At 43.3% G+C, this 24,533-nt stretch overlaps 1 protein-coding gene and 1 long non-coding RNA gene across 8 annotated transcripts in view; one reads left to right on the plus strand and one right to left on the minus strand.

Annotated features, from left to right (window-relative positions):
- Positions 1 to 24,533, plus strand: part of LOC149976510 (uncharacterized) — a 989,396-nt gene that overhangs the window by 610,103 nt on the left and 354,760 nt on the right. The gene's annotated exons all lie outside the window — the stretch shown is intronic.
- The window catches only part of LOC110504360 (plasma membrane calcium-transporting ATPase 2), a 181,472-nt gene that overhangs the window by 6,903 nt on the left and 150,036 nt on the right, over positions 1 to 24,533 (minus strand). For all 7 annotated transcript variants that reach the window (XM_090206507.1, XM_090206509.1, XM_090206504.1 and 4 more), the window contains 3 exons: positions 15,202 to 15,413; positions 14,188 to 14,295; positions 4,669 to 4,854 (listed from right to left, as the gene is read on the minus strand). In XM_090206507.1, coding sequence (XP_090062633.1) covers positions 4,669 to 4,854; positions 14,188 to 14,295; positions 15,202 to 15,413 — 506 coding nt within the window. The remainder of the gene's footprint in view (positions 1 to 4,668; positions 4,855 to 14,187; positions 14,296 to 15,201; positions 15,414 to 24,533) is intronic.

The raw sequence follows: 24,533 nt of genomic DNA on the forward strand, positions 1-24,533 counted from the left end.
CAGAACTAAAGTCTTCCGTAATTAGTTAGCTGCTCCATTACGTTCTGAGTCCATACGTGATAAGAGAGAATCGAGAGATGTGCTAGAATGAGGAGCGGAACAGTAACGAGGAGCTCCACCGTCTCTCTTTGCAAGTTTTCGAACTAAATGTCCCCTCCTGAAAATCAAAGATAACAGATGCTGACACCAGGGAAACATTAGATCTAATGCTGCTGCTCTTCTACTGCTGCTCTTCACCCCAAACATCCCATCCCATCCCATCCCATCCTATCTTATCCCATCCCATCCTATCCCATCCCATCCCATCCTATCCTATCCCATCCCATCTTATCCCATCCCATCCTATCCCATCCCATCCTATCCCATCCCATCCTATCCTATCCTATCCCATCCTATCTTATCCCATCCCATCCCATCTTATCCCATCCCATCCCATCCTATTCCATCCCATCCTATCTTCTCCCATCCCACCCAATTCATATCTTATCCCATCCTATCTTATCCCATCCCATCCTATCTTATCCCATCCCATCCTATCTTATCCCATCCCATCCTATCTTATCCCATCCCATCCTATCTTATCTCATCCCATCCTATCTTATTCCATCCCATCCCATCCTATTCCATCCCATCCTATCTTATCCCATCCCATCCCACCCAATTCATATCTTATCCCATCCCATCCCATCCTATCTTATCCCATCCCATCCTATCTTATCCCATCCCATCCTATCCCATCCCATCCTATCTTATTCCATCCCATCCTATCCCATCCCATCTTATTCCATCCCATCCTATCCCATCCCATCCCATCCTATCCCATCCCATCCCATCCTATCCCATCCTATCCCATCCCATCCTATCTTATCCCATCCTATCCCATCCCATCTTATCCCATCCTATCCTATCCCATCCTATCCCATCCCATCCCATCCCATCCTATCCCATCCTATCCCACCCTATCCTATCCCATCCTATCCCATCCCATCCCATCCTATTCTATCCCATCCCATCCTATCCCATCCTATCCCATCATATCCCATCCTATCCTATCCCATCCTATCCCATCCCATCCTTTCCCATCCCATCCCATTCTATCCCATCCTATCCCATCCTATCCTATCCCATCCTATCCCATCCTATCCTATCCCATCTTTTCTCATCCCATCCCATCCCGTCCCGTCCCATCCCATCCCATCCCATCCCATCCCATCTTATCCCATCCCATCCTATCCCATCCCATCCTATCCCATCTTATCCCATCCCATCCTATCCCATCCTATCCTATCCCATCTTATCCCATCCCATCTTATCCCATCCCATCCTGTCCCATCCTACCCTATCCTATCCCATCTTATCCCATCCCATCCTATCCCACTCCTACTGCTGCTCTTCGCACCACACATCCCAACCCATTCCAATAGATGCTACAGTATATTTTATGTCCGGTAGAAATTAGTTTCCTGGAGACCTAGGAAAAGTGTTCCTGGAGGAGCTTCAGGGTGGATCCACTGTAGTCTACCATCTACCATCTACCAGACACATTCTACTGCAGTCTACCATCTACCATCTAACAGACATATTCTACTGCAGTCTACCATCTACCATCCACCAGACATCTTCTACTGTAGTCTACCATCTACCAGACACATTCTACTGCAGTCTACCATCCACCAGACACATTCTACTGCAGTCTACCATCTACCAGACACATTCTACTGCAGTCTACCATCTACCATCCACCAGACACATTCTACTGTAGTCTACCATCTACCATCCACCAGACACATTCTACTGCAGTCTACCATCTACCATCCACCAGACATCTTCTACTGCAGTCTACCATCTACCATCTACCAGACACATTCTACTGCAGTCTACCATCTACCATCTACCAGACACATTCTACTGCAGTCTACCATCTACCATCCACCAGACACCTTCTACTGTAGTCTACCATCTACCAGACACATTCTACTGCAGTCTACCATCTACCATCCACCAGACACCTTCTACTGCAGTCTACCATTTACCAGACACCTTCTACTGCAGTCTACCATCCACCAGACACATTATACTGCAGTCTACCATCTACCAGACACATTCTACTGTAGTCTACCATCTACCAGACACCTTCTACTGTAGTCTACCATCTACCAGACACCTTCTACTGTAGTCTACCATCTACCAGACACCTTCTACTGTAGTCTACCATCTACCAGACACCTTCTACTGTAGTCTACCATCTATCAGACACCTTCTACTGTAGTCTACCATCTACCATACACTTTCTACTGCAGTCTACCATCTACCATCTACCAGACACCTTCTACTGCAGTCTACCATCTACCAGACACCTTCTACTGTAGTCTACCATCTACCAGACACCTTCTACTGCAGTCTACCATCTACCATCTACCAGACACCTTCTACTGTAGTCTACCATCTACCAGACCTTCTATTGTAGTCTACCATCCACCAGACACCTTCTACTGTAGTCTACCATCTATCAGACACCTTCTACTGTAGTCTACCATCTACCAGACACCTTCTACTGTAGTCTACCATCTACCAGACACCTTCTACTGCAGTCTACCATCTACCATCTACCAGACACCTTCTACTGCAGTCTACCATCTACCATCTACCATACACTTTCTACTGCAGTCTACCATCTACCATCTACCAGACACCTTCTACTGCAGTCTACCATCTACCAGACACCTTCTACTGCAGTCTGCCATCTACCATCTACCAGACACCTTCTACTGCAGTCTACCATCTACCAGAGACCTTCAACTGCAGTCTGCCATCTACCATCTACCAGACACCTTCTACTGTAGTCTACCATCTACCAGACACCTTCTACTGCAGTCTACCATCTACCAGACACCTTCTACTGCAGTCTGCCATCTACCATCTACCAGACACCTTCTACTGTAGTCTACCATCTAACAGACACCTTCAACTGCAGTCTACCATCTGCCAGACACCTTCTACTACAGTCTACCATCTACCAGACACCTTCTACTGCAGTCTACCATCTACCAGACACATTCTACTGCAGTCTACCATCTACCATCTACCAGACACCTTCTACTGCAGTCTACCATCTACCAGACACATTCTACTGCAGTCTACCATCTACCATCCACCAGACACCTTCTACTGCAGTCTACCATCTACCAGACACATTCTACTGCAGTCTACCATCTACCATCTACCAGACACCTTCTACTGCAGTCTACCATCTACCAGACACATTCTACTGCAGTCTACCATCTACCATCCACCAGACACCTTCTACTGCAGTCTACCATATACCATCTACCAGACACCTTCTACTGTAGTCTACCATCTACCAGACACCTTCTACTGCAGTCTACCATCTACCATCTACCAGACACCTTCTACTGTAGTCTACCATCTACCAGACCTTCTATTGTAGTCTACCATCCACCAGACACCTTCTACTGTAGTCTACCATCTATCAGACACCTTCTACTGTAGTCTATCATCTACCATCCACCAGACACCTTCTACTGTAGTCTACCATCTACCAGACACCTTCTACTGTAGTCTACCATCTACCATCTACCAGACACCTTCTACTGTAGTCTACCATCTACCAGACACCTTCTACTGTAGTCTACCATCTACCATCTACCAGACACCTTCTACTGTAGTCTACCATCTACCAGACACCTTCTACTGTAGTCTACCATCTACCATCTACCAGACACCTTCTACTGTAGTCTACCATCTACCAGACACCTTCTACTGTAGTCTACCATCTATCATCTACCATCCACCAGACACCTTCTACTGTAGTCTACCATCTACCAGACACCTTCTACTGTAGTCTACCATCTACCAGACACCTTCTACTGTAGTCTACCATCTACCAGACACCTTCTACTGAGCACCTACTGTAGAAGTGTCATGCAATGTGTCTAAGGAGGAGGAAATACTGGAACTAATGGATTTAGATACAGGTATAATAGGAAAGGTCCTACTATTATCCTTGTGGTACTTCAAATTTAGATACAGTAGCCAAACACCCCAAACAGGGTAGAGATGGATCTGAGTAGGTAGGTGTCTAATGCCCAGGGTTACTTCAACAAATACATCTATCTAGTAGTATCTGGTATCAGGTAGAACCTTTATGTAAAGTTTCTTAAGGCCAGGGGTCCTAATATGGATCCTTGAGGTACTCCAATACTATTTCTCATTCAAATCCACTCTGATAGGTGTAAAATAGATTGAAATTGCAGTATTTTTGTCACATGTTTGTTAAGTTAAATACATCGCTGTCATCTTGAAAAGTCACAGTGTACTCGGTCTATATATATTTCATGACGGTAGTATTTTCACAGTGTAATCGGTCTTTCCCTCCCACAGCTTGTCATTGGTTCCTCTTTCCCTCCCACAGCTTGTCATTGGTTCCTCTTTCTCTCCCACAGCTTGTCATTGGTTCCTCTTTCCCTCCCACAGCTTGTCATTGGTTCCTCTTTCCCTCCCACAGCTTGTCATTGGTCCCTCTTTCCCTCCCACAGCTTGTCATTGGTTCCTCTTTCCCTCCCACAGCTTGTCATTGGTTCCTCTTTCCCTCCCACAGCTTGTCATTGGTTCCTCCGTCTCTCCCACAGCTTGTCATTGGTTCCTCACCTGAGTCTGAATGCGGTTGAGCCCCCTGAACCAGAGGACCTGTCCGCGTCTCAGCTCCCTCTCCGCGTGGTCAATCTCCTCATTGTCCTCGTTCATGTCTTCGTCCCCGGGCATCTCGTTCTTCTTGGTCAGCTGGCCTGCCCCTCGCAGGAACCGTAGCTTGCTGTTAGGGATGGTGGCAATCACCTTGGGGGGGGGGGGGGGGGGGGACAAGGGGGAAAGAGGAGAGATATGATTCTGAGACACAGACAAGGGGGAATGAGGAGAGATATGATTCTGAGACACAGACAAGGGGGAAAGAGGAGAGATATGATTCTGAGACACAGACAAGGGGGAATGAGGAGAGATATGATTCTGAGACACAGACAAGGGGGAATGAGGAGAGATATGATTCTGAGACACAGACAAGGGGGAATGAGGAGAGATATGATTCTGAGACACAGACAAGGGGGAAAGAGGAGAGATATGATTCTGAGACACAGACAAGGGGGAATGAGGAGAGATATGATTCTGAGACACAGACAAGGGGGAATGAGGAGAGATATGATTCTGAGACACAGACAAGGGGGAATGAGGAGAGATATGATTCTGAGACACAGACAAGGGGGGATGAGGAGATATATGATTCTGAGACACAGACAAGGGGGAATGAGGAGAGATATGATTCTGAGACACAGACAAGGGGGAAAGAGGAGAGATATGATTCTGAGACACAGACAAGGGGGAAAGAGGAGAGATATGATTCTGAGACACAGACAAGGGGGAATGAGGAGAGATATGATTCTGAGACACAGACAAGGGGGAAAGAGGAGAGATATGATTCTGAGACACAGACAAGGGGGAATGAGGAGAGATATGATTCTGAGACACAGACAAGGGGGAATGAGGAGAGATATGATTCTGAGACACAGACAAGGGGGAATGAGGAGAGATATGATTCTGAGACACAGACAAGGGGGAATGAGGAGAGATATGATTCTGAGACACAGACAAGGGGGAATGAGGAGAGATATGATTCTGAGACACAGACAAGGGGGAATGAGGAGAGATATGATTCTGAGACACAGACAAGGGGGAATGAGGAGAGATATGATTCTGAGACACAGACAAGGGGGAAAGAGGAGAGATATGATTCTGAGACACAGACAAGGGGGAATGAGGAGAGATATGATTCTGAGACACAGACAAGGGGGAATGAGGAGAGATATGATTCTGAGACACAGACAAGGGGGAAAGAGGAGAGATATGATTCTGAGACACAGACAAGGGGGAATGAGGAGAGATATGATTCTGAGACACAGACAAGGGGGAATGAGGAGAGATATGATTCTGAGACACAGACAAGGGGGAATGAGGAGAGATATGATTCTGAGACACAGACAAGGGGGAATGAGGAGAGATATGATTCTGAGACACAGACAAGGGGGAATGAGGGAGATGTATATTTCTTCTAAGCGGGGTTGAAATGCTAAAAGAACTCCGATACACGACTAAATGTCATGTTCATGTTTCTTTAATGAAAACATAATAATGCATTTAGCATGTTGTTCAATGAAAAACATTTTACTTCACATGGGGCCTAAACATGGAGAACAATAATATTAAGCGACAAGACTAAATATAAACAAATGACTGAACCAATGTTCAGGGTTGTTACGTTACAGTGGCTGCAGACAGTATTCACATCCCCTTGACCTTTCCACAAGTTGTTGTGTTACAGCCTGCATTTCAAATATATTACACTGGCCTACTCAGAATACCGCATAACGTCAACGTGGAATTATGTTGCTCAGATTAATTTCTTTTTTTTTTAATTTTTGTTTTTTACAAATGAATAAAACAAAAAATGAAGATCTGAAATGTCTTAAGTCAATAAATATCCAAGCCCCTTTTTTTTTATGCCAAGCAGAAATAAGTTCAGGAGTAAAAATGTTGATTAATACGTTTCATGATTGTTGAATGACTACCTCATCTCTGTAACCCACACATACAATTTTATCTGTAAGGTCCCTCAGTCGAGCAGTGAAAGTCAAACACAGATTCAACCACAAAGACCAGGGAGGTTTTCCAACGCCTCGCCAAGAAGGCCACCTATTGGTTGACGGGTAAAGATTTAAACAATCTGACACAGAATTTCCCTTTAAGCATTGTGAAGTTATTAATTACACTTTGGATGGTGTATCAATACACCCAGTCACTACAAAGATACAGGCGTCCTTCCTAACTCAGTTGCCGGAGAGGAAGGAAACCGCTCAGGAATTTCACCATGAGGCCAATGGTGACTTTAAAACAGTTACAGAGTTGAATGGCTGTGATTGGAGAAAACTGAGGATGGATCAACAACATTGTAATTACTCCACAATTACTAACCTAAATGACAGAGTTTAATGGCTGTGAGAGGAGAAAACTGAGGATGGATCAACAACATTGTAATTACTCCACAATTACTAACCTAAATGACAGAGTTTAATGGCTGTGATAGGAGAAAACTGAGGATGGATCAACAACATTGTAGTTACTCCACAATACTAACCTAAATGACAGCGTGAAAAGAAGGAAGCCTGTACAGAATAAAAATATTCCAAAACATGCATCTTGTTTGCAACAAGGCACTAAAGTAATACTGCTAAAAAATGTTTCAATGTAATTCACTTTTTTTCCTGAATAGGAACACATTACTGAGTACCACTCTCCAATACAACACATTACTGAGTACCACTCTCCAATACAACACATTACTGAGTACCACTCTCCAATACAACACATTACTGAGTACCACTCTCAAATACAACACATTACTGAGTACCACTCTCCATCTGTTCAATACAACACATTACTGAGTACCACTCTCCATCTGTTCAATACAACACATTACTGAGTACCACTCTCCAATACAACACATTAACGAGTACCACTCTCCATCTGTTCAATACAACACATTACTGAGTACCACTCTCTAATACAACACATTACTGAGTACCACTCTCCAATACAACACATTACTGAGTACCACTCTCCAATACAACACATTACTGAGTACCACTCTCCAATACAACACATTACTGAGTACATCTCTCCATCTGTTCAATACAACACATTACTGAGTATCACTCTCCAATACAACACATTACTGAGTACAACTCTCCATCTGTTCAATACAACTCATTACTGAGTACCACTCTCCAATACAACACATTACTGAGTACCACTCTCCAATACAACACATTACTGAGTACCACTCTCCATCTTTTCAATACAACACATTACTGAGTACCACTCTCCATCTGTCCAATACAACACATTACTGAGTACCACTCTCCAATAAAACACATTACTGAGTACCACTCTCCAATACAACACATTACTGAGTATCACTCTCCAATACAACACATTCCTGAGTACCACTCTCCAATACAACACATTACTGAGTACCACTCTCCAATACAACACATTACTGGGTACCACTCTCCAATACAACACATTACTGAGTACCACTCTCCATCTGTTCAATACAACACATTACTGAGTACCACTCTCCATCTGTCCAATACAACACATTACTGAGTACCACTCTCCAATAAAACACATTACTGAGTACAACTCTCCATCTGTTCAATACAACACATTACTGAGTACCACTCTCCAATACAACACATTACTGAGTACCACTCTCCAATACAACACATTACTGAGTATCACTCTCCAATACAACACATTCCTGAGTACCACTCTCCAATACAACACATTACTGAGTACCACTCTCCAATACAACACATTACTGAGTACCACTCTCCAATACAACACATTACTGAGTACCACTCTCCATTACAACACATTACTGAGTACCACTCTCCAATACAACACATTACTGAGTACCACTCTCCAATACAACACATTACTGAGTACCACTCTCCATCTGTTCAATACAACACATTACTGAGTACCACTCTCCAATACAACACATTACTGAGTACCACTCTCCATCTGTTCAATACAACACATTACTGAGTACCACTCTCCATGTGTTCAATACAACACATTACTGAGTACCACTCTCCAATACAACACATTACTGAGTACCACTCTCCATCTGTTCAATACAACACATTACTGAGTACCACTCTCCAATACAACACATTACTGAGTACCACTCGCCAATACAACACATTACTGAGTACCACTCTCCAATACAACACATTACTGAGTACCACTCTCCATATGTCCAATACAACACATTACTGAGTACCACTCTCCAATACAACACATTACTGAGTACCACTCTCCAATACAACACATTACTGAGTACAACTCTCCAATTCAACACATTACTGAGTACCACTCTCCAATACAACACATTACTGAGTACCACTCTCCAATACAACACATTACTGAGTACCACTCTCCAATACAACACATTACCGAGTACCACTCTCCATCTGTTCAATACAACACATTACTGAGTACCACTCTCTAATACAACACATTACTGAGTACCACTCTCCAATACAACACATTACTGAGTACCACTCTCCAATACAACACATTACTGAGTACATCTCTCCATCTGTTCAATACAACACATTACTGAGTATCACTCTCCAATACAACACATTACTGAGTACCACTCTCCATCTGTTCAATACAACACATTACTGAGTACCACTCTCCAATACAACACATTACTGAGTACCACTCTCCAATACAACACATTACTGAGTACCACTCTCCATCTTTTCAATACAACACATTACTGAGTACCACTCTCCAATAAAACACATTACTGAGTATAACTCTCCATCTGTCCAATACAACACATTACTGAGTACCACTCTCCAATAAAACACATTACTGAGTATAACTCTCCATCTGTTCAATACAACACATTACTGAGTACCACTCTCCAATACAACACATTACTGAGTACCACTCTCCAATACAACACATTACTGAGTATCACTCTCCAATACAACACATTCCTGAGTACCACTCTCCAATACAACACATTACTGAGTACCACTCTCCAATACAACACATTACTGAGTACCACTCTCCAATACAACACATTACTGAGTACCACTCTCCATCTGTTCAATACAACACATTACTGAGTACCACTCTCCATCTGTCCAATACAACACATTACTGAGTACCACTCTCCAATACAACACATTACTGAGTACCACTCTCCAATACAACACATTACTGAGTACCACTCTCCATCTTTTCAATACAACACATTACTGAGTACCACTCTCCAATAAAACACATTACTGAGTATAACTCTCCATCTGTCCAATACAACACATTACTGAGTACCACTCTCCAATAAAACACATTACTGAGTATAACTCTCCATCTGTTCAATACAACACATTACTGAGTACCACTCTCCAATACAACACATTACTGAGTACCACTCTCCAATACAACACATTACTGAGTATCACTCTCCAATACAACACATTCCTGAGTACCACTCTCCAATACAACACATTACTGAGTACCACTCTCCAATACAACACATTACTGAGTACCACTCTCCAATACAACACATTACTGAGTACCACTCTCCACCTGTTCAATACAACACATTACTGAGTACCACTCTCCAATACAACACATTACTGAGTACCACTCTCCAATACAACACATTACTGAGTATCACTCTCCAATACAACACATTCCTGAGTACCACTCTCCAATAAAACACATTACTGAGTACCACTCTCCAATACAACACATTACTGAGTACCACTCTCCAATACAACACATTACTGAGTACCACTCTCCAATACAACACATTACTGAGTACCACTCTCCAATACAACACATTACTGAGTACCACTCTCCATCTGTTCAATACAACACATTACTGAGTACCACTCTCCAATACAACACATTACTGAGTACCACTCTCCATCTGTTCAATACAACACATTACTGAGTACCACTCTCCATGTGTTCAATACAACACATTACTGAGTACCACTCTCCAATACAACACATTACTGAGTACCACTCTCCATCTGTTCAATACAACACATTACTGAGTACCACTCTCCAATAAAACACATTACTGAGTACCACTCTCCAATACAACACATTACTGAGTACCACTCTCCAATACAACACATTACTGAGTACCACTCTCCATATGTCCAATACAACACATTACTGAGTACCACTCTCCAATACAACACATTACTGAGTACCACTCTCCAATACAACACATTACTGAGTACCACTCTCCAATACAACACATTACTGAGTACCACTCTCCAATACAACACATTACTGAGTACCACTCTCCAATACAACACATTACTGAGTACCACTCTCCAATACAACACATTACTGAGTACCACTCTCCATCTGTTCAATACAACACATTACTGAGCACCAATCTCCAAAAAATGTAGAACTAGGAACATAGTCCTTGATTCACTCCAGACCTGTCTGCCCTTGACCGGCACAAAAACATCCTGTGGCGTTCTGCATCAGCATCGAACAGCCCCCGTAATATGCAGCTTTTCAGGGAAGTTAGGAACAAATGTACACAGGAAAGCTAAGGCTAGCTTTTTCAAACAGAAATTTGCATCCTGTAGTACTAACTCAAAAAAGTCCTGGGACACTGTAAAGTCCATGGATAATAAGAGCACCTCCTCCCAGCTGCCCACTGCTCTGAGGCTAGGAAACACCACTGATAAATCCACTATAATTGAGAATTTCAAAAAGCATTTTTCTATGGCTGGCCATGCTTTCCACCTGGCTACCCCTACCCCGGTCAACTGTCCGGCACCCTCCACAACAACTCGCCCAAGCCTCCCCCATTTCTCTTTCACCCAAATCCAGATAGCTGATGTTCTGAAAGAGCTGCAAAATCTGGCCCCCTAAAATTCAGCCGGGCTAGACAATCTGGACCCTCTCTTTCTAAAATGATCTGCCGAACTTGTTGCAACCCCTATTACTAGCCTGTTCAACTTCTCTTTCGTGTCGTCTGAGATTCCCAAAGATTGGAAAGCTGCCACGGTCATCCCCCTCTTCAAAGGGGGAGACACTCTAGACCCAAACTGCTACAGACCTATATCTATCCTACCCGGTCTTTCTAAGGTCTTTGAAAGCCAAGTTAACAAACAGATTACTGACCATTTCGAATCCCACCGTACCTTCTCCGCTATGCAATCTGCTTTCAGAGCTGGTCATGGGTGCACCTCAGCCACACTCAAGGTCCTAAACGACATCATAACCGCAATCGATAAGAGACATTACTGTGCAGGAGTATTCATCAACCTGGCCAAGGCTTTCGACTCTGTCAATCACCACGTCCTCATCGGCAGACTCAACAGCCTTGGTTTCTCAAATGATTGCCTCGCCTGGTTTACCAACTACTTCTCTGACAGAGTTCAGTGTGTCAAATCGGAGGGCCTGTTGTCCGGACCTCTGGCAGTCTCTATAGGGGGTGCCACAGGGTTCAAACCTTGGGCAGACTCTCTTCTCTGTACACATCAATGATATCGCTCTTGCTGCTGGTGACTCTCTGATGCACCTCTACGCAGACGACACCATTCTGTATACTTCTGGCCCTTCTTTGGACACTGTGTTAACTAACCTCCAGACGAGCTTCAATGCCATACAACTCTCCTTCCGTGGCCTCCAACTGCTCTTAAACGCAAGTAAAACTAAATGCATGCTATTCAACCGATCGCTACCCGCACCTGCACGCCCGTCCAGCATCACTACTCTGGACGGTTCTGACTTAGAATACGTGGACAACTACAAATACCTAGGTGTCTGGTTAGACTGTAAACTCTCCTTCCAGATTCACATTAAACATCTCCAATCCAAAATGACATCTAGAATTGGCTTCCTATATCGCAACAAAGCGTCCTTCACTCATGCTGCCAAACATACCCTCGTAAAACTGACTATCCTACCAATCCTCGACTTTGGTGATGTCATCTATAAAATAGCCTCCAACACTCTACCCAACAAATTGCATGCAGTCTATGACAGTGCCATCCGTTTTGTCACCAAAGCCCCATACAATACCCACCACTGCAACCTGTATGCTCTCGTTGGTTGGCCCTCGCTTCATACTCGTCACCAAACCCACTGGCTACCGGTTAACTACGGTTAACTAAGTCTTTGCTAGGTAAAGCCCCACCTTATCTCAGCTCACTGGTCACCATAGCAGCACCCACTCGTAGCACGCGCTCCAGCAGGTATATTATACTGGTCACCCCCAAAGCCAATTCCTCCTTTGGTCGCCTTTCCTTCCAGTTCCCTGCTGCCAATGACTGGAATGAACTGCAAAAATCTCTGAAGCTGGAGACTCATATCTCCCTCACTAGCTTTAAGCATCAGCTGTCAGAGCAGCTCACAGATCACTGCACCTGTACACAGCCCATCTGTAAACAGCCCATCCAACTACCTCATCCCCATACTGTATTTATTTATTTATTTTGCTCCTTTGCAGCCCAGTATCTCTACCTGCACAGTCACCTCCTGCACATCTACCATTCCAGTGTTTAATTGCTATATCGTAACTACTTCACCACCATGGCCTATTTATTGCCTTAACTCCCTTATCTTACCTCATTTGCACTCACTGTATATAGACTTTTAGTTTTATTTTGTTCTACTGTATTATTGACTGTATGTTTTGTTTGTTTCCATGTGTAACTCTGTTGTTTGTGTCGAACTGCTTTGCTTTATCTTGGCCAAGTCACAGTTGTAAATGAGAACTTGTTCTCAACTAGCCTACCTGGTAAAATAAAGGTGAAATAAAATTTAAATAAATTTAATTTTCAATACATTTCTAAAAACATGTTTTAGCTTTGTCATTGTGGTGTATTGTGTGTAGAGAACAATCAATGTAATCCATTTTGAATTCAGGCTGAAACACAAACAAAATGTGGAATCAAGATTTGTAAAGGTATGGTCAAATCTATGTAAAGGTTTGTCAAGGCATATACATGTATATTTTTAGGTATATAAAGATATATTTATTTATAGGTATGTCAAGATATATTTGAAGGTATGTCAATATATATTTATAGGAATGTCAATATATATTTATAGGAATGTCAATATATATTTATAGGTATGTCAATATATATTTCTAGGAATGTCAATATATATTTATAGGAATGTCAATATATATTTATAGGTATGTCAATATATATTTATAGGAATGTCAATATATATTTATAGGTATGTCAATATATATTTCTAGGAATGTCAATATATATTTATAGGAATGTCAATATATATTTATAGGAATGTCAATATATATTTATAGGAATGTCAATATATATTTATAGGAATGTCAATATTTATTTATAGGAATGTCAATATATATTTACAGGTATGTCAATATATATTTATAGGAATGCCAATATATATTTGTAGGAATGTCAATATATATTTATAGGAATGTCAATATATATTTATAGGTATGTCAATATATATTTATAGGAATGTCAATATATATGTGTAGGAATGTCAAGGTATTCTTACCTGTCCCCAGACTAACTCTCCCAGTCCAAGGAAGGTACACCAGCCCCACTTCTCCATATCCAGAGGAGTACAACTGAACGGCTTCCCTCCAAACTGTACGATCACAATCTGTAAACACACAGATAGGAAACTACATTACGAATCTGCATGATACCTTAGCATCAACACAAACACAGTGCTTGAATTGGGCCGGAAATCCATGGAGCTGAACACCTGCACCTCAAGTTTCCTACCGCACACAGGAACCCCCCCCCCCCCCACACACACACACAGACACACCCACAGACACCGACAACCACACAGACACACCCACAGACACCGACAACCACACACACACACACACGCACACGCACACACACACACACACACACACACACACAGGGGAGAAATATAAAACATCCAAACCGAACAATATCTAGAATTACATCCAGACGTGAAATAATTCCCTCTTTGCTCCCAGCCGTATGTTTTCAAGGCTTCAGTGATCAGGATCTGTTTTGGTCTCTTGTATTGGACTAAGTATCAGGTCAGGAAAAGCTTCAGTAAGCTTCAAGTGCTAACCTTTCTGCGTCCCCAATGGAACCCTATTCTCTATGTAGTGCACTACTTTAGGCCAGGACCCATAGGGAATAGGGTGCACTACTTTACACCAGGACCCATAGGGAATGTTCCTACCTGGATGGAGAAGGTTCTTACCTGGATGGCAAATGTTTCCTACCTGGATGGCGAATGTTTCCTACCTGGATGGCGAATGTTTCCTACCTGGATGGAAACGGTTCTTACCTGGATGGAGAAGGTTCTTACCTGGATGGAAAAGGTTCTTACCTGGATGGAGAAGGTTCTTACCTGGATGGAGAAGGTTCTTACCTGGATGGAGAAGGTTCTTACCTGGATGGAAAAGGTTCTTACCTGGATGGAGAAGGTTCTTACCTGGATGGAAAAGGTTCTTACCTGGATGGCGAATGCTCCTACCTGAATGGCGAATGTTCCTACCTGGATGGCGTATGTTCCTACCTGGATGGCGAAGGTTCCGAAGACGATGGAACAGAAGATAGGGTTCCTGAAGATTCCGTCGAAGACGTTCCTCTCTCCGTGGATCTTCCTGGCGTTGATCTCATTGAAAAGCTGCATGAGGACGAAGGTATTGAAAATGATGGTGTAGTGTTCTGACGGAGGGGAGTGGAGAGGAGCGTGACGACCACTGTCTATGTCAAAGATCTGCTCACCTGAGATAGAAAGAAAGAGAAGGAAGAGATAGAGGTATAGAGAGAGAGAGAGAGAGAGAGAGAGAGAGAGAGAGAGATGTTAAGCTGAAGTTTGTATGGGCTAAAGTAAGCTGAAGTTTGTATGGGCTAAAGTAAGCTGAAGTTTGTATGGGCTAAAGTAAGCTGAAGTTTGTATGGGCTAAAGTAAGCTGAAGTTTGTATGGGCTAAAGTAAGCTGAAGTTTGTGACTTCCCGCAAAGCAGTCTTACACCCACAGCAAGAGGCCCGGTACAAACAACTAATAGTTTCGCTGTCCTAGAGCCTGATCTTCCTGCACCCTAGTCACTGAGGGTGCCTGTGTCTGCCCCAGGAGCAACGGGCTTAAGTTATCCTGCCTCTCGACCGTCCATAAAGGGTTTTCTGAATCCTGAGAAGCGTGGGAGTCAGCGGATTTCCTCGTCCTTCTAGCCAGCCGTGATTCTGGACAGCTCCATGGTAAGAAATGTGACCGTTCCTGATGCAAAAACAATGTCCTATCCCAGAGCTCGAGTAAATTACATTACTAAGCTGCTCCCGAATGTACTACGTCAGGACATGGACATTGATTCTATCGTAGTCCATGTGGGTTTTAAAGACATTACGAAGGGCAGTTCTGAAAAGTTGATACTGGATATTAAAGAGTTGATTTTCTCTGCTAAACACTAACAAAATAGCCATCATATCTGGCCCTGTGCCCTCTCTGAATCGTGGCATTGAACGTTTTAGCAGGATTCTTTCTCTTCACAACTGGCTACGTGATTATTGCAGCTCAATGGGTGTAACATTTGTTGACAATTTTGATACATTTCGGAAACAAAACACGTTTTATTATATCTGACCAAATGATGAAAGACGAGCATTGTAATTTTAAATTCCGTAAAGTTAGTGTGGAAGAGGTGAAATAATGATTGTTGTCTTTCAACAATGACAAGCCACAGGGGTCTGACAACTTCGATGGAAAATGACTGAGGATAATAGCGGACGATATTGCCACTCCTATTTGCCATACCTTCAATTTAAGACTACTAGAAAGTCTTTGTCCTCAGGCCTGGAGAGATGCTAAAGTCATTCCGCTACCTAAGAATAGTAAGGCCCCCTTTACTGGCTCAAATAGCCGACCAATCAGCCTGTTAATAACCCTTAGTAAACTTCTGGAAATAATGGTGTTTGACCAGATACAAATGCTATTTTACTATAAACAAATAAACAACAGACTTTCAGCATGGAGGATATTCTACAAATACAGCTCTCAAATGTCAATATGCCTTGTATACTGTTGTTCAGGTTAGTTATCATTGTTTTAGTTTACAATGGAGCCCCTAGTTCCACTCTTCATACCTCTGATACCGCCTTTGTCCCACCTCCCACACATGCAGTGACCTCACCCATTACAACCAGCATGTCCAGAGATACAATCTCTCTTATCATCACCCAGTGCCTGGGCTTACCTCCCCTGTACCCGCACAGCACCATACCCTTGTCTGCGCATTATGCCCTAAATATATTCTACCATGACCAGAAATCTGCTCCTTTTAATCTTGGTCCCCAACGCTCTAGGCGACCAGTTTTGATAGCCTTTAGCCGCACCCTCATACTACTCCTTCTCTGTTCCGCGGGTGATGTGGAGGTAAACCCAGGCCCTGCATTTCCCCAGGCACCCTCATTTGTTGACTTCTGTGATCAAAAAAGCCTTGGTTTCATGCATGTCAACATCAGAAGCCTCCTCCCTAAGTTTGTTTTACTCACTGTTTTAGCACACTCTGCCAACCCTGATGTCCTTGCCGTGTCTGAATTCTATAACATTTTCCGTCAAGATAGAACTGCCAAAGGGGGCGGAGTTGCAGTCTACTGCAGAGATAGACTGCAAAGTAATGTCATACTTTCCAGGTCCATACCCAAGCAGTTCGAACTACTAATTTTGAAAATTACTCTCTCCAGAAATAAGTCTCTCACTGTTGCCGCCTGCTACCGACCCCCCTCAGCTCCCAGCTGTGCCCTGGACACCATTTGTGAATTGATCGCCCCCCATCTAGCTTCAGAGTTTGTTCTGTTAGGTGACCTAAACTGGGATATGCTTAACACACCGGCAGTCCTACAATCTAAGCTAGATGCCCTCAATCTCACACAAATCATCAAGGAACCCACCAGGTACAACCCTAAATCTGTAAACAAGGGCACCCTCATAGATGTCATCCTGACCAACTGGCCCTCCAAATACACCTCCGCTGTCTTCAACCAGGATCTCAGCGATCACTGCCTCATTGCCTGTATCCGCTACGGAGCCGCAGTCAAACGACCACCCCTCATCACTGTCAAACGCTCCCTAAAACACTTCTGTGAGCAGGCCTTTCTAATCGACCTGGCCCGGGTATCCTGGAAGGACATTGACCTCATCCTGTCAGTTGAGGATGCCTGGTCATTCTTTAAAAGTAACTTCCTCACCATTTTAGATAAGCATGCTCCGTTGAAAAAATGCAGAACTAAGAACAGATATAGCCCTTGGTTCACTCCAGACCTGACTGCCCTCGACCAGCACAAAAACATCCTGTGGCGGACTGCAATAGCATCGAATAGCATCGCGATATGCAACTGTTCAGGGAAGTCAGGAACCAATACACGCAGTCAGTCAGGAAAGCTAAGGCCAGCTTCTTCAGGCAGAAATTTGCATCTTGTAGCTCCAACTCCAAAAAGTTCTGGGACACTGTGAAGTCCATGGAGAACAAGAGCCCCTCCTCCCAGCTGCCCACTGCACTGAGGCTAGGTAACACGGTCACCACCGATAAATCCATGATAATCAAAAACTTCAACAAGCATTTCTCAACGGCTGGCCATGCCTTCCGCCTGGCTACTCCAACCTCGGCCAACAGCTCCGCCCCCCCCGCAGCTACTCGCCCAAGCCTCTCCAGGTTCTCCTTTACCCAAATCCAGATAGCAGATGTTCTGAAATAGCTGCAAAACCTGGACCCGTACAAATCAGCTGGGCTTGACAATCTGGACCCTCTATTTCTGAAACTATCCGCCGCCATTGTCGCAACCCCTATTACCAGCCTCTTCAACCTCTCTTTCATATCGTCTGAGATCCCCAAGGATTGGAAAGCTGCCGCAGTCATCCCCCTCTTTAAAGGGGGAGACACCCTGGACCCAAACTGTTACAGACCTATATCCATCCTGCCCTTTCCGAGCCGGTCACGGGTGCACCTTAGCCACACTCAAGGTACTAAACGATATCATAACCGCCATCGATAAAAGACAGTACTGTGAACCCGTCTTCATCGACCTTGCCAAGGCTTTCGACTCTGTCAATCACCATATTCTTATCGGCAGACTCAGTGCTTCTACACCTGCATTGCTTGCTGTTTGGGGTTTTAGGCTGGGTTTCTGTACAGCACTTTGAGATATCAGCTGATGTACGAAGGGCTATATAAATAAATTTGATTTCATTTGATTTGAGTAGCCTAGGTTTTTCTGATGACTGCCTTGCCTGGTTCACCAACTACTTTGCAGACAGAGATCAGTGTGTTAAATCGGAGGGCATGCTGTCCGGTCCTCTGGCAGTCTCTATGGGGGTGCCACAGGGTTCAATTCTCGGGCCGACTCTTTTCTCTGTATATATCAATGATGTTGCTCTTGCTGCGGGCGATTCCCTGATCCACCTCTACGCAGACGACACCATTCTATATACTTCCGGCCCGTCCTTGGACACTGTGCTATCTAACCTCCAAACGAGCTTCAATGCCATACAACACTCCTTTCGTGGCCTCCAACTGCTCTTAAACGCTAGTAAAACCAAATGCATGCTTTTCAACCGTTCGCTGCCTGCACCCGCACGCCTGTCTAGCATCACCACCCTGGATGGTTCCGACCTTGAATATGTGGACATCTATAAGTACCTAGGTGTCTGGCTAGACTGTAAACTCTCCTTCCAGACTCATATCAAACATCTCCAATCGAAAATCAAATCTAGAGTCGACTTTCTATTCCGCAACAAAGCCTCCTTCACTCACGCCGCCAAACTTACCCTAGTAAAACTGACTATCCTACCGATTCTCGACTTCGGCGATGTCATCTACAAAATTGCTTCCAACACTCTACTCAGCAAACTGAATGCAGTTTATCACAGTGCCATCCGTTTTGTCACTAAAGCACCTTATACCACCCACCACTGCGACCTGTATGCTCTAGTCGGCTGGCCTTCGCTACATATTCGTCGCCAGACCCACTGGCTCCAGGTCATCTACAAGTCCATGCTAGGTAAAAACTTAGGAAAATTGCAATTGGTTCAGAACAGGGCAGCACGGCTGGCCCTTGGTTGTAAACAGGGAGCTATTATTAAAAATATGCATGTCAATCTCTCCTGGCTCAATGTGAAGGAGAGATTGTCTTCATCACTGCTTGTATTTATGAGAGGTGTTGACATGTTGAACGCACCGAGATGTCTGTTTGAAATACTGGCACACAGCTCTGACATCCATGTATACCCCACAAGACATGGAAGGTTGCGAGTTCAAACCCCCGAGCTGACAAGGTATAAATCTGTCGTTCTGCCCCTGGACAGGCAGTTAACCCACTGTTCCTAGGCCGTCATTGACAATAAGAATGTGTTCTTAACTGACTTGCCTAGTTAAATAAATATTTTAAAAAATATAAAAAAATACCCCACAAGACATGCCACAAGAGATTTCTTCACAGTCCCCAAGTCTAGAACAGACTATGGCACACAGTACTAAATAGAGCCATGACGACATGGAATCCTATTCCACATCAAGTAACTGATGCAAGCAGTAAAATTAGACAAAAAAACCACCTTATGGAAAAGCTGGGACTGTGAAGCAGCAGAAACATAGCCACAGACACATGCACACACACACACAGGATAGCATAGGCATTATACACACACGTACACATGGATTTTGTACTGTATATATGTGGTAGTGGTGGAGTAGGGGCCTGAGGGCACACAGTCTATTAATGTATTATAATGTTTTTAAAAACGGCCTTAATTTTTCTGGACCCTGGATTCCAGAACACATAAACTAGCTGTGGACTAGATGTCTAAGACGCTGCCTTTAGATTCCAGAACACATAAACTAGCTGTGGTCTAGATGTCTAAGACGCTGCCTTTAGATTCCAGAACACATAAACTAGCTGTGGTCTAGATGTCTAACCCGCTGCCTTTAGATTCCAGAACACATAAACTAGCTGTGGTCTAGATGTCTAACCCGCTGCCTTTAGATTCCAGAACACATAAACTAGCTGTGGTCTAGATGTCTAACCTTTAGATTCCAGAACACATAAACTAGCTGTGGACTAGATGTCTAACCTTTAGATTCCAGAACACATAAACTAGCTGTGGTCTAGATGTCTAACCTTTAGATTGCAGAACACATAAACTAGCTGTGGTCTAGATGTCTAACCCTCTGCCTTTAGATTCCAGAACACATAAACTAGCTGTGGTCTAGATGTCTAACCTTTAGATTCCAGAACACATAAACTAGCTGTGGTCTAGATGTCTAACCCGCTGCCTTTAGATTCCAGAACACATAAACTAGCTGTGGTCTAGATGTCTAACCCTCTGCCTTTAGATTCCAGAACACATAAACTAGCTGTGGTCTAGATGTCTAACCCGCTGCCTTTAGATTCCAGAACACATAAACTAGCTGTGGTCTAGATGTCTAACCCTCTGCCTTTAGATTCCAGAACACATAAACTAGCTGTGGTCTAGATGTCTAACCTTTAGATTCCAGAACACATAAACTAGCTGTGGACTAGATGTCTAACCTTTAGAATCCAGAACACATAAACTAGCTGTGGTCTAGATGTCTAACCCTCTGCCTTTAGATTCCAGAACACATAAACTAGCTGTGGTCTAGATGTCTAACCTTTAGATTCCAGAACACATAAACTAGCTGTGGTCTAGATGTCTAACCCGCTGCCTTTAGATTCCAGAACACATAAACTAGCTGTGGTCTAGATGTCTAACCCTCTGCCTTTAGATTCCAGAACACATAAACTAGCTGTGGTCTAGATGTCTAACCCGCTGCCTTTAGATTCCAGAACACATAAACTAGCTGTGGTCTAGATGTCTAACCCTCTGCCTTTAGATTCCAGAACACATAAACTAGCTGTGGTCTAGATGTCTAACCTTTAGATTCCAGAACACATAAACTAGCTGTGGACTAGATGTCTAACCTTTAGAATCCAGAACAAATAAACTAGCTGTGGTCTAGATGTCTAACCCTCTGCCTTTAGATTCCAGAACACATAAACTAGCTGTGGACTAGATGTCTAACCTTTAGATTCCAGAACACATAAACTAGCTGTGGTCTAGATGTCTAACCCTCTGCCTTTAGATTCCAGAACACATAAACTAGCTGTGGACTAGATGTCTAACCCTCTGCCTTTAGATTCCAGAACACATAAACTAGCTGTGGTCTAGATGTCTAACCCTCTGCCTTTCGATTCCAGAACACATAAACTAGCTGTTGTCTAGATGTCTAACCTTTAGACTCCAGAACACATAAACTAGCTGTGGTCTAGATGTCTAACCCTCTGCCTTTAGATTCCAGAACACATAAACTAGCTGTGGTCTAGATGTCTAACCCTCTGCCTTTAGATTCCAGAACACATAAACTAGCTGTGGTCTAGATGTCTAACCTTTAGATTCCAGAACACATAAACTAGCTGTGGTCTAGATGTCTAACCTTTAGATTCCAGAACACATAAACTAGCTGTGGTCTAGATGTCTAACCTGCTGCCTTTAGATTCCAGAACACATAAACTAGCTGTGGCCTAGATGTCTAACCTTTAGATTCCAGAACACATAAACTAGCTGTGGTCTAGATGTCTAACCTTTAGATTCCAGAACACATAAACTAGCTGTGGTCTAGATGTCTAACCTTTAGATTCCAGAACACATAAACTAGCTGTGGTCTAGATGTCTAACCCTCTGCCTTTAGATTCCAGAACACATAAACTAGCTGTGGTCTAGATGTCTAACCTTTAGATTCCAGAACACATAAACTAGCTGTGGTCTAGATGTCTAACCTTTAGATTCCAGAACACATAAACTAGCTGTGGTCTAGATGTCTAAGACGCTGCCTTTAGATTCCAGAACACATAAACTAGCTGTGGTCTAGATGTCTAACCCGCTGCCTTTAGATTCCAGAACACATAAACTAGCTGTGGTCTAGATGTCTAACCTTTAGATTCCAGAACACATAAACTAGCTGTGGTCTAGATGTCTAACCCTCTGCCTTTAGATTCCAGAACACATAAACTAGCTGTGGTCTAGATGTCTAACCTTTAGATTCCAGAACACATAAACTAGCTGTGGTCTAGATGTCTAACCCGCTGCCTTTAGATTCCAGAACACATAAACTAGCTGTGGTCTAGATGTCTAACCCTCTGCCTTTAGATTCCAGAACACATAAACTAGCTGTGGTCTAGATGTCTAACCTTTAGATTCCAGAACACATAAACTAGCTGTGGACTAGATGTCTAACCCTCTGCCTTTAGATTCCAGAACACATAAACTAGCTGTGGACTAGATGTCTAACCTTTAGATTCCAGAACACATAAACTAGCTGTGGTCTAGATGTCTAACCCTCTGCCTTTAGATTCCAGAACACATAAACTAGCTGTGCACTAGATGTCTAACCCTCTGCCTTTAGATTCCAGAACACATAAACTAGCTGTGGTCTAGATGTCTAACCCTCTGCCTTTCGATTCCAGAACACATAAACTAGCTGTTGTCTAGATGTCTAACCTTTAGATTCCAGAACACATAAACTAGCTGTGGTCTAGATGTCTAACCCTCTGCCTTTAGATTCCAGAACACATAAACTAGCTGTGGTCTAGATGTCTAACCCTCTGCCTTTAGATTCCAGAACACATAAACTAGCTGTGGTCTAGATGTCTAACCTTTAGATTCCAGAACACATAAACTAGCTGTGGTCTAGATGTCTAACCCGCTGCCTTTAGATTCCAGAACACATAAACTAGCTGTGGACTAGATGACTAACCTTTAGATTCCAGAACACATAAACTAGCTGTGGTCTAGATGTCTAACCTGCTGCCTTCAGATTCCAGAACACATAAACTAGCTGTGGTCTAGATGTCTAACCTTTAGATTCCAGAACACATAAACTAGCTGTGGTCTAGATGTCTAACCTTTAGATTCCAGAACACATAAACTAGCTGTGGTCTAGATGTCTAACCCTCTGCCTTTAGATTCCAGAACACATAAACTAGCTGTGGTCTAGATGTCTAACCTTTAGATTCCAGAACACATAAACTAGCTGTGGTCTAGATGTCTAACCTTTAGATTCCAGAACACATAAACTAGCTGTGGTCTAGATGTCTAAGACGCTGCCTTTAGATTCCAGAACACATAAACTAGCTGTGGTCTAGATGTCTAACCCGCTGCCTTTAGATTCCAGAACACATAAACTAGCTGTGGTCTAGATGTCTAACCTTTAGATTCCAGAACACATAAACTAGCTGTGGTCTAGATGTCTAACCCTCTGCCTTTAGATTCCAGAACACATAAACTAGCTGTGGTCTAGATGTCTAACCTTTAGATTCCAGAACACATAAACTAGCTGTGGTCTAGATGTCTAACCCGCTGCCTTTAGATTCCAGAACACATAAACTAGCTGTGGTCTAGATGTCTAACCCTCTGCCTTTAGATTCCAGAACACATAAACTAGCTGTGGTCTAGATGTCTAACCCTCTGCCTTTAGATTCCAGAACACATAAACTAGCTGTGGACTAGATGTCTAACCTTTAGATTCCAGAACACATAAACTAGCTGTGGACTAGATGTCTAACCTTTAGATTCCAGAACACATAAACTAGCTGTGGTCTAGATGTCTAACCCTCTGCCTTTAGATTCCAGAACACATAAACTAGCTGTGGACTAGATGTCTAACCTTTAGATTCCAGAACACATAAACTAGCTGTGGTCTAGATGTCTAACCCTCTGCCTTTAGATTCCAGAACACATAAACTAGCTGTGGTCTAGATGTCTAACCCTCTGCCTTTAGATTCCAGAACACATAAACTAGCTGTGGTCTAGATGTCTAACCCTCTGCCTTTCGATTC

The sequence above is a fragment of the Oncorhynchus mykiss genome, chromosome 17, assembly GCF_057628025.1.
Source record: "Oncorhynchus mykiss isolate SJ-2025 chromosome 17, ASM5762802v1, whole genome shotgun sequence".
NCBI classification, from domain to species: domain Eukaryota; kingdom Metazoa; phylum Chordata; class Actinopteri; order Salmoniformes; family Salmonidae; genus Oncorhynchus; species Oncorhynchus mykiss.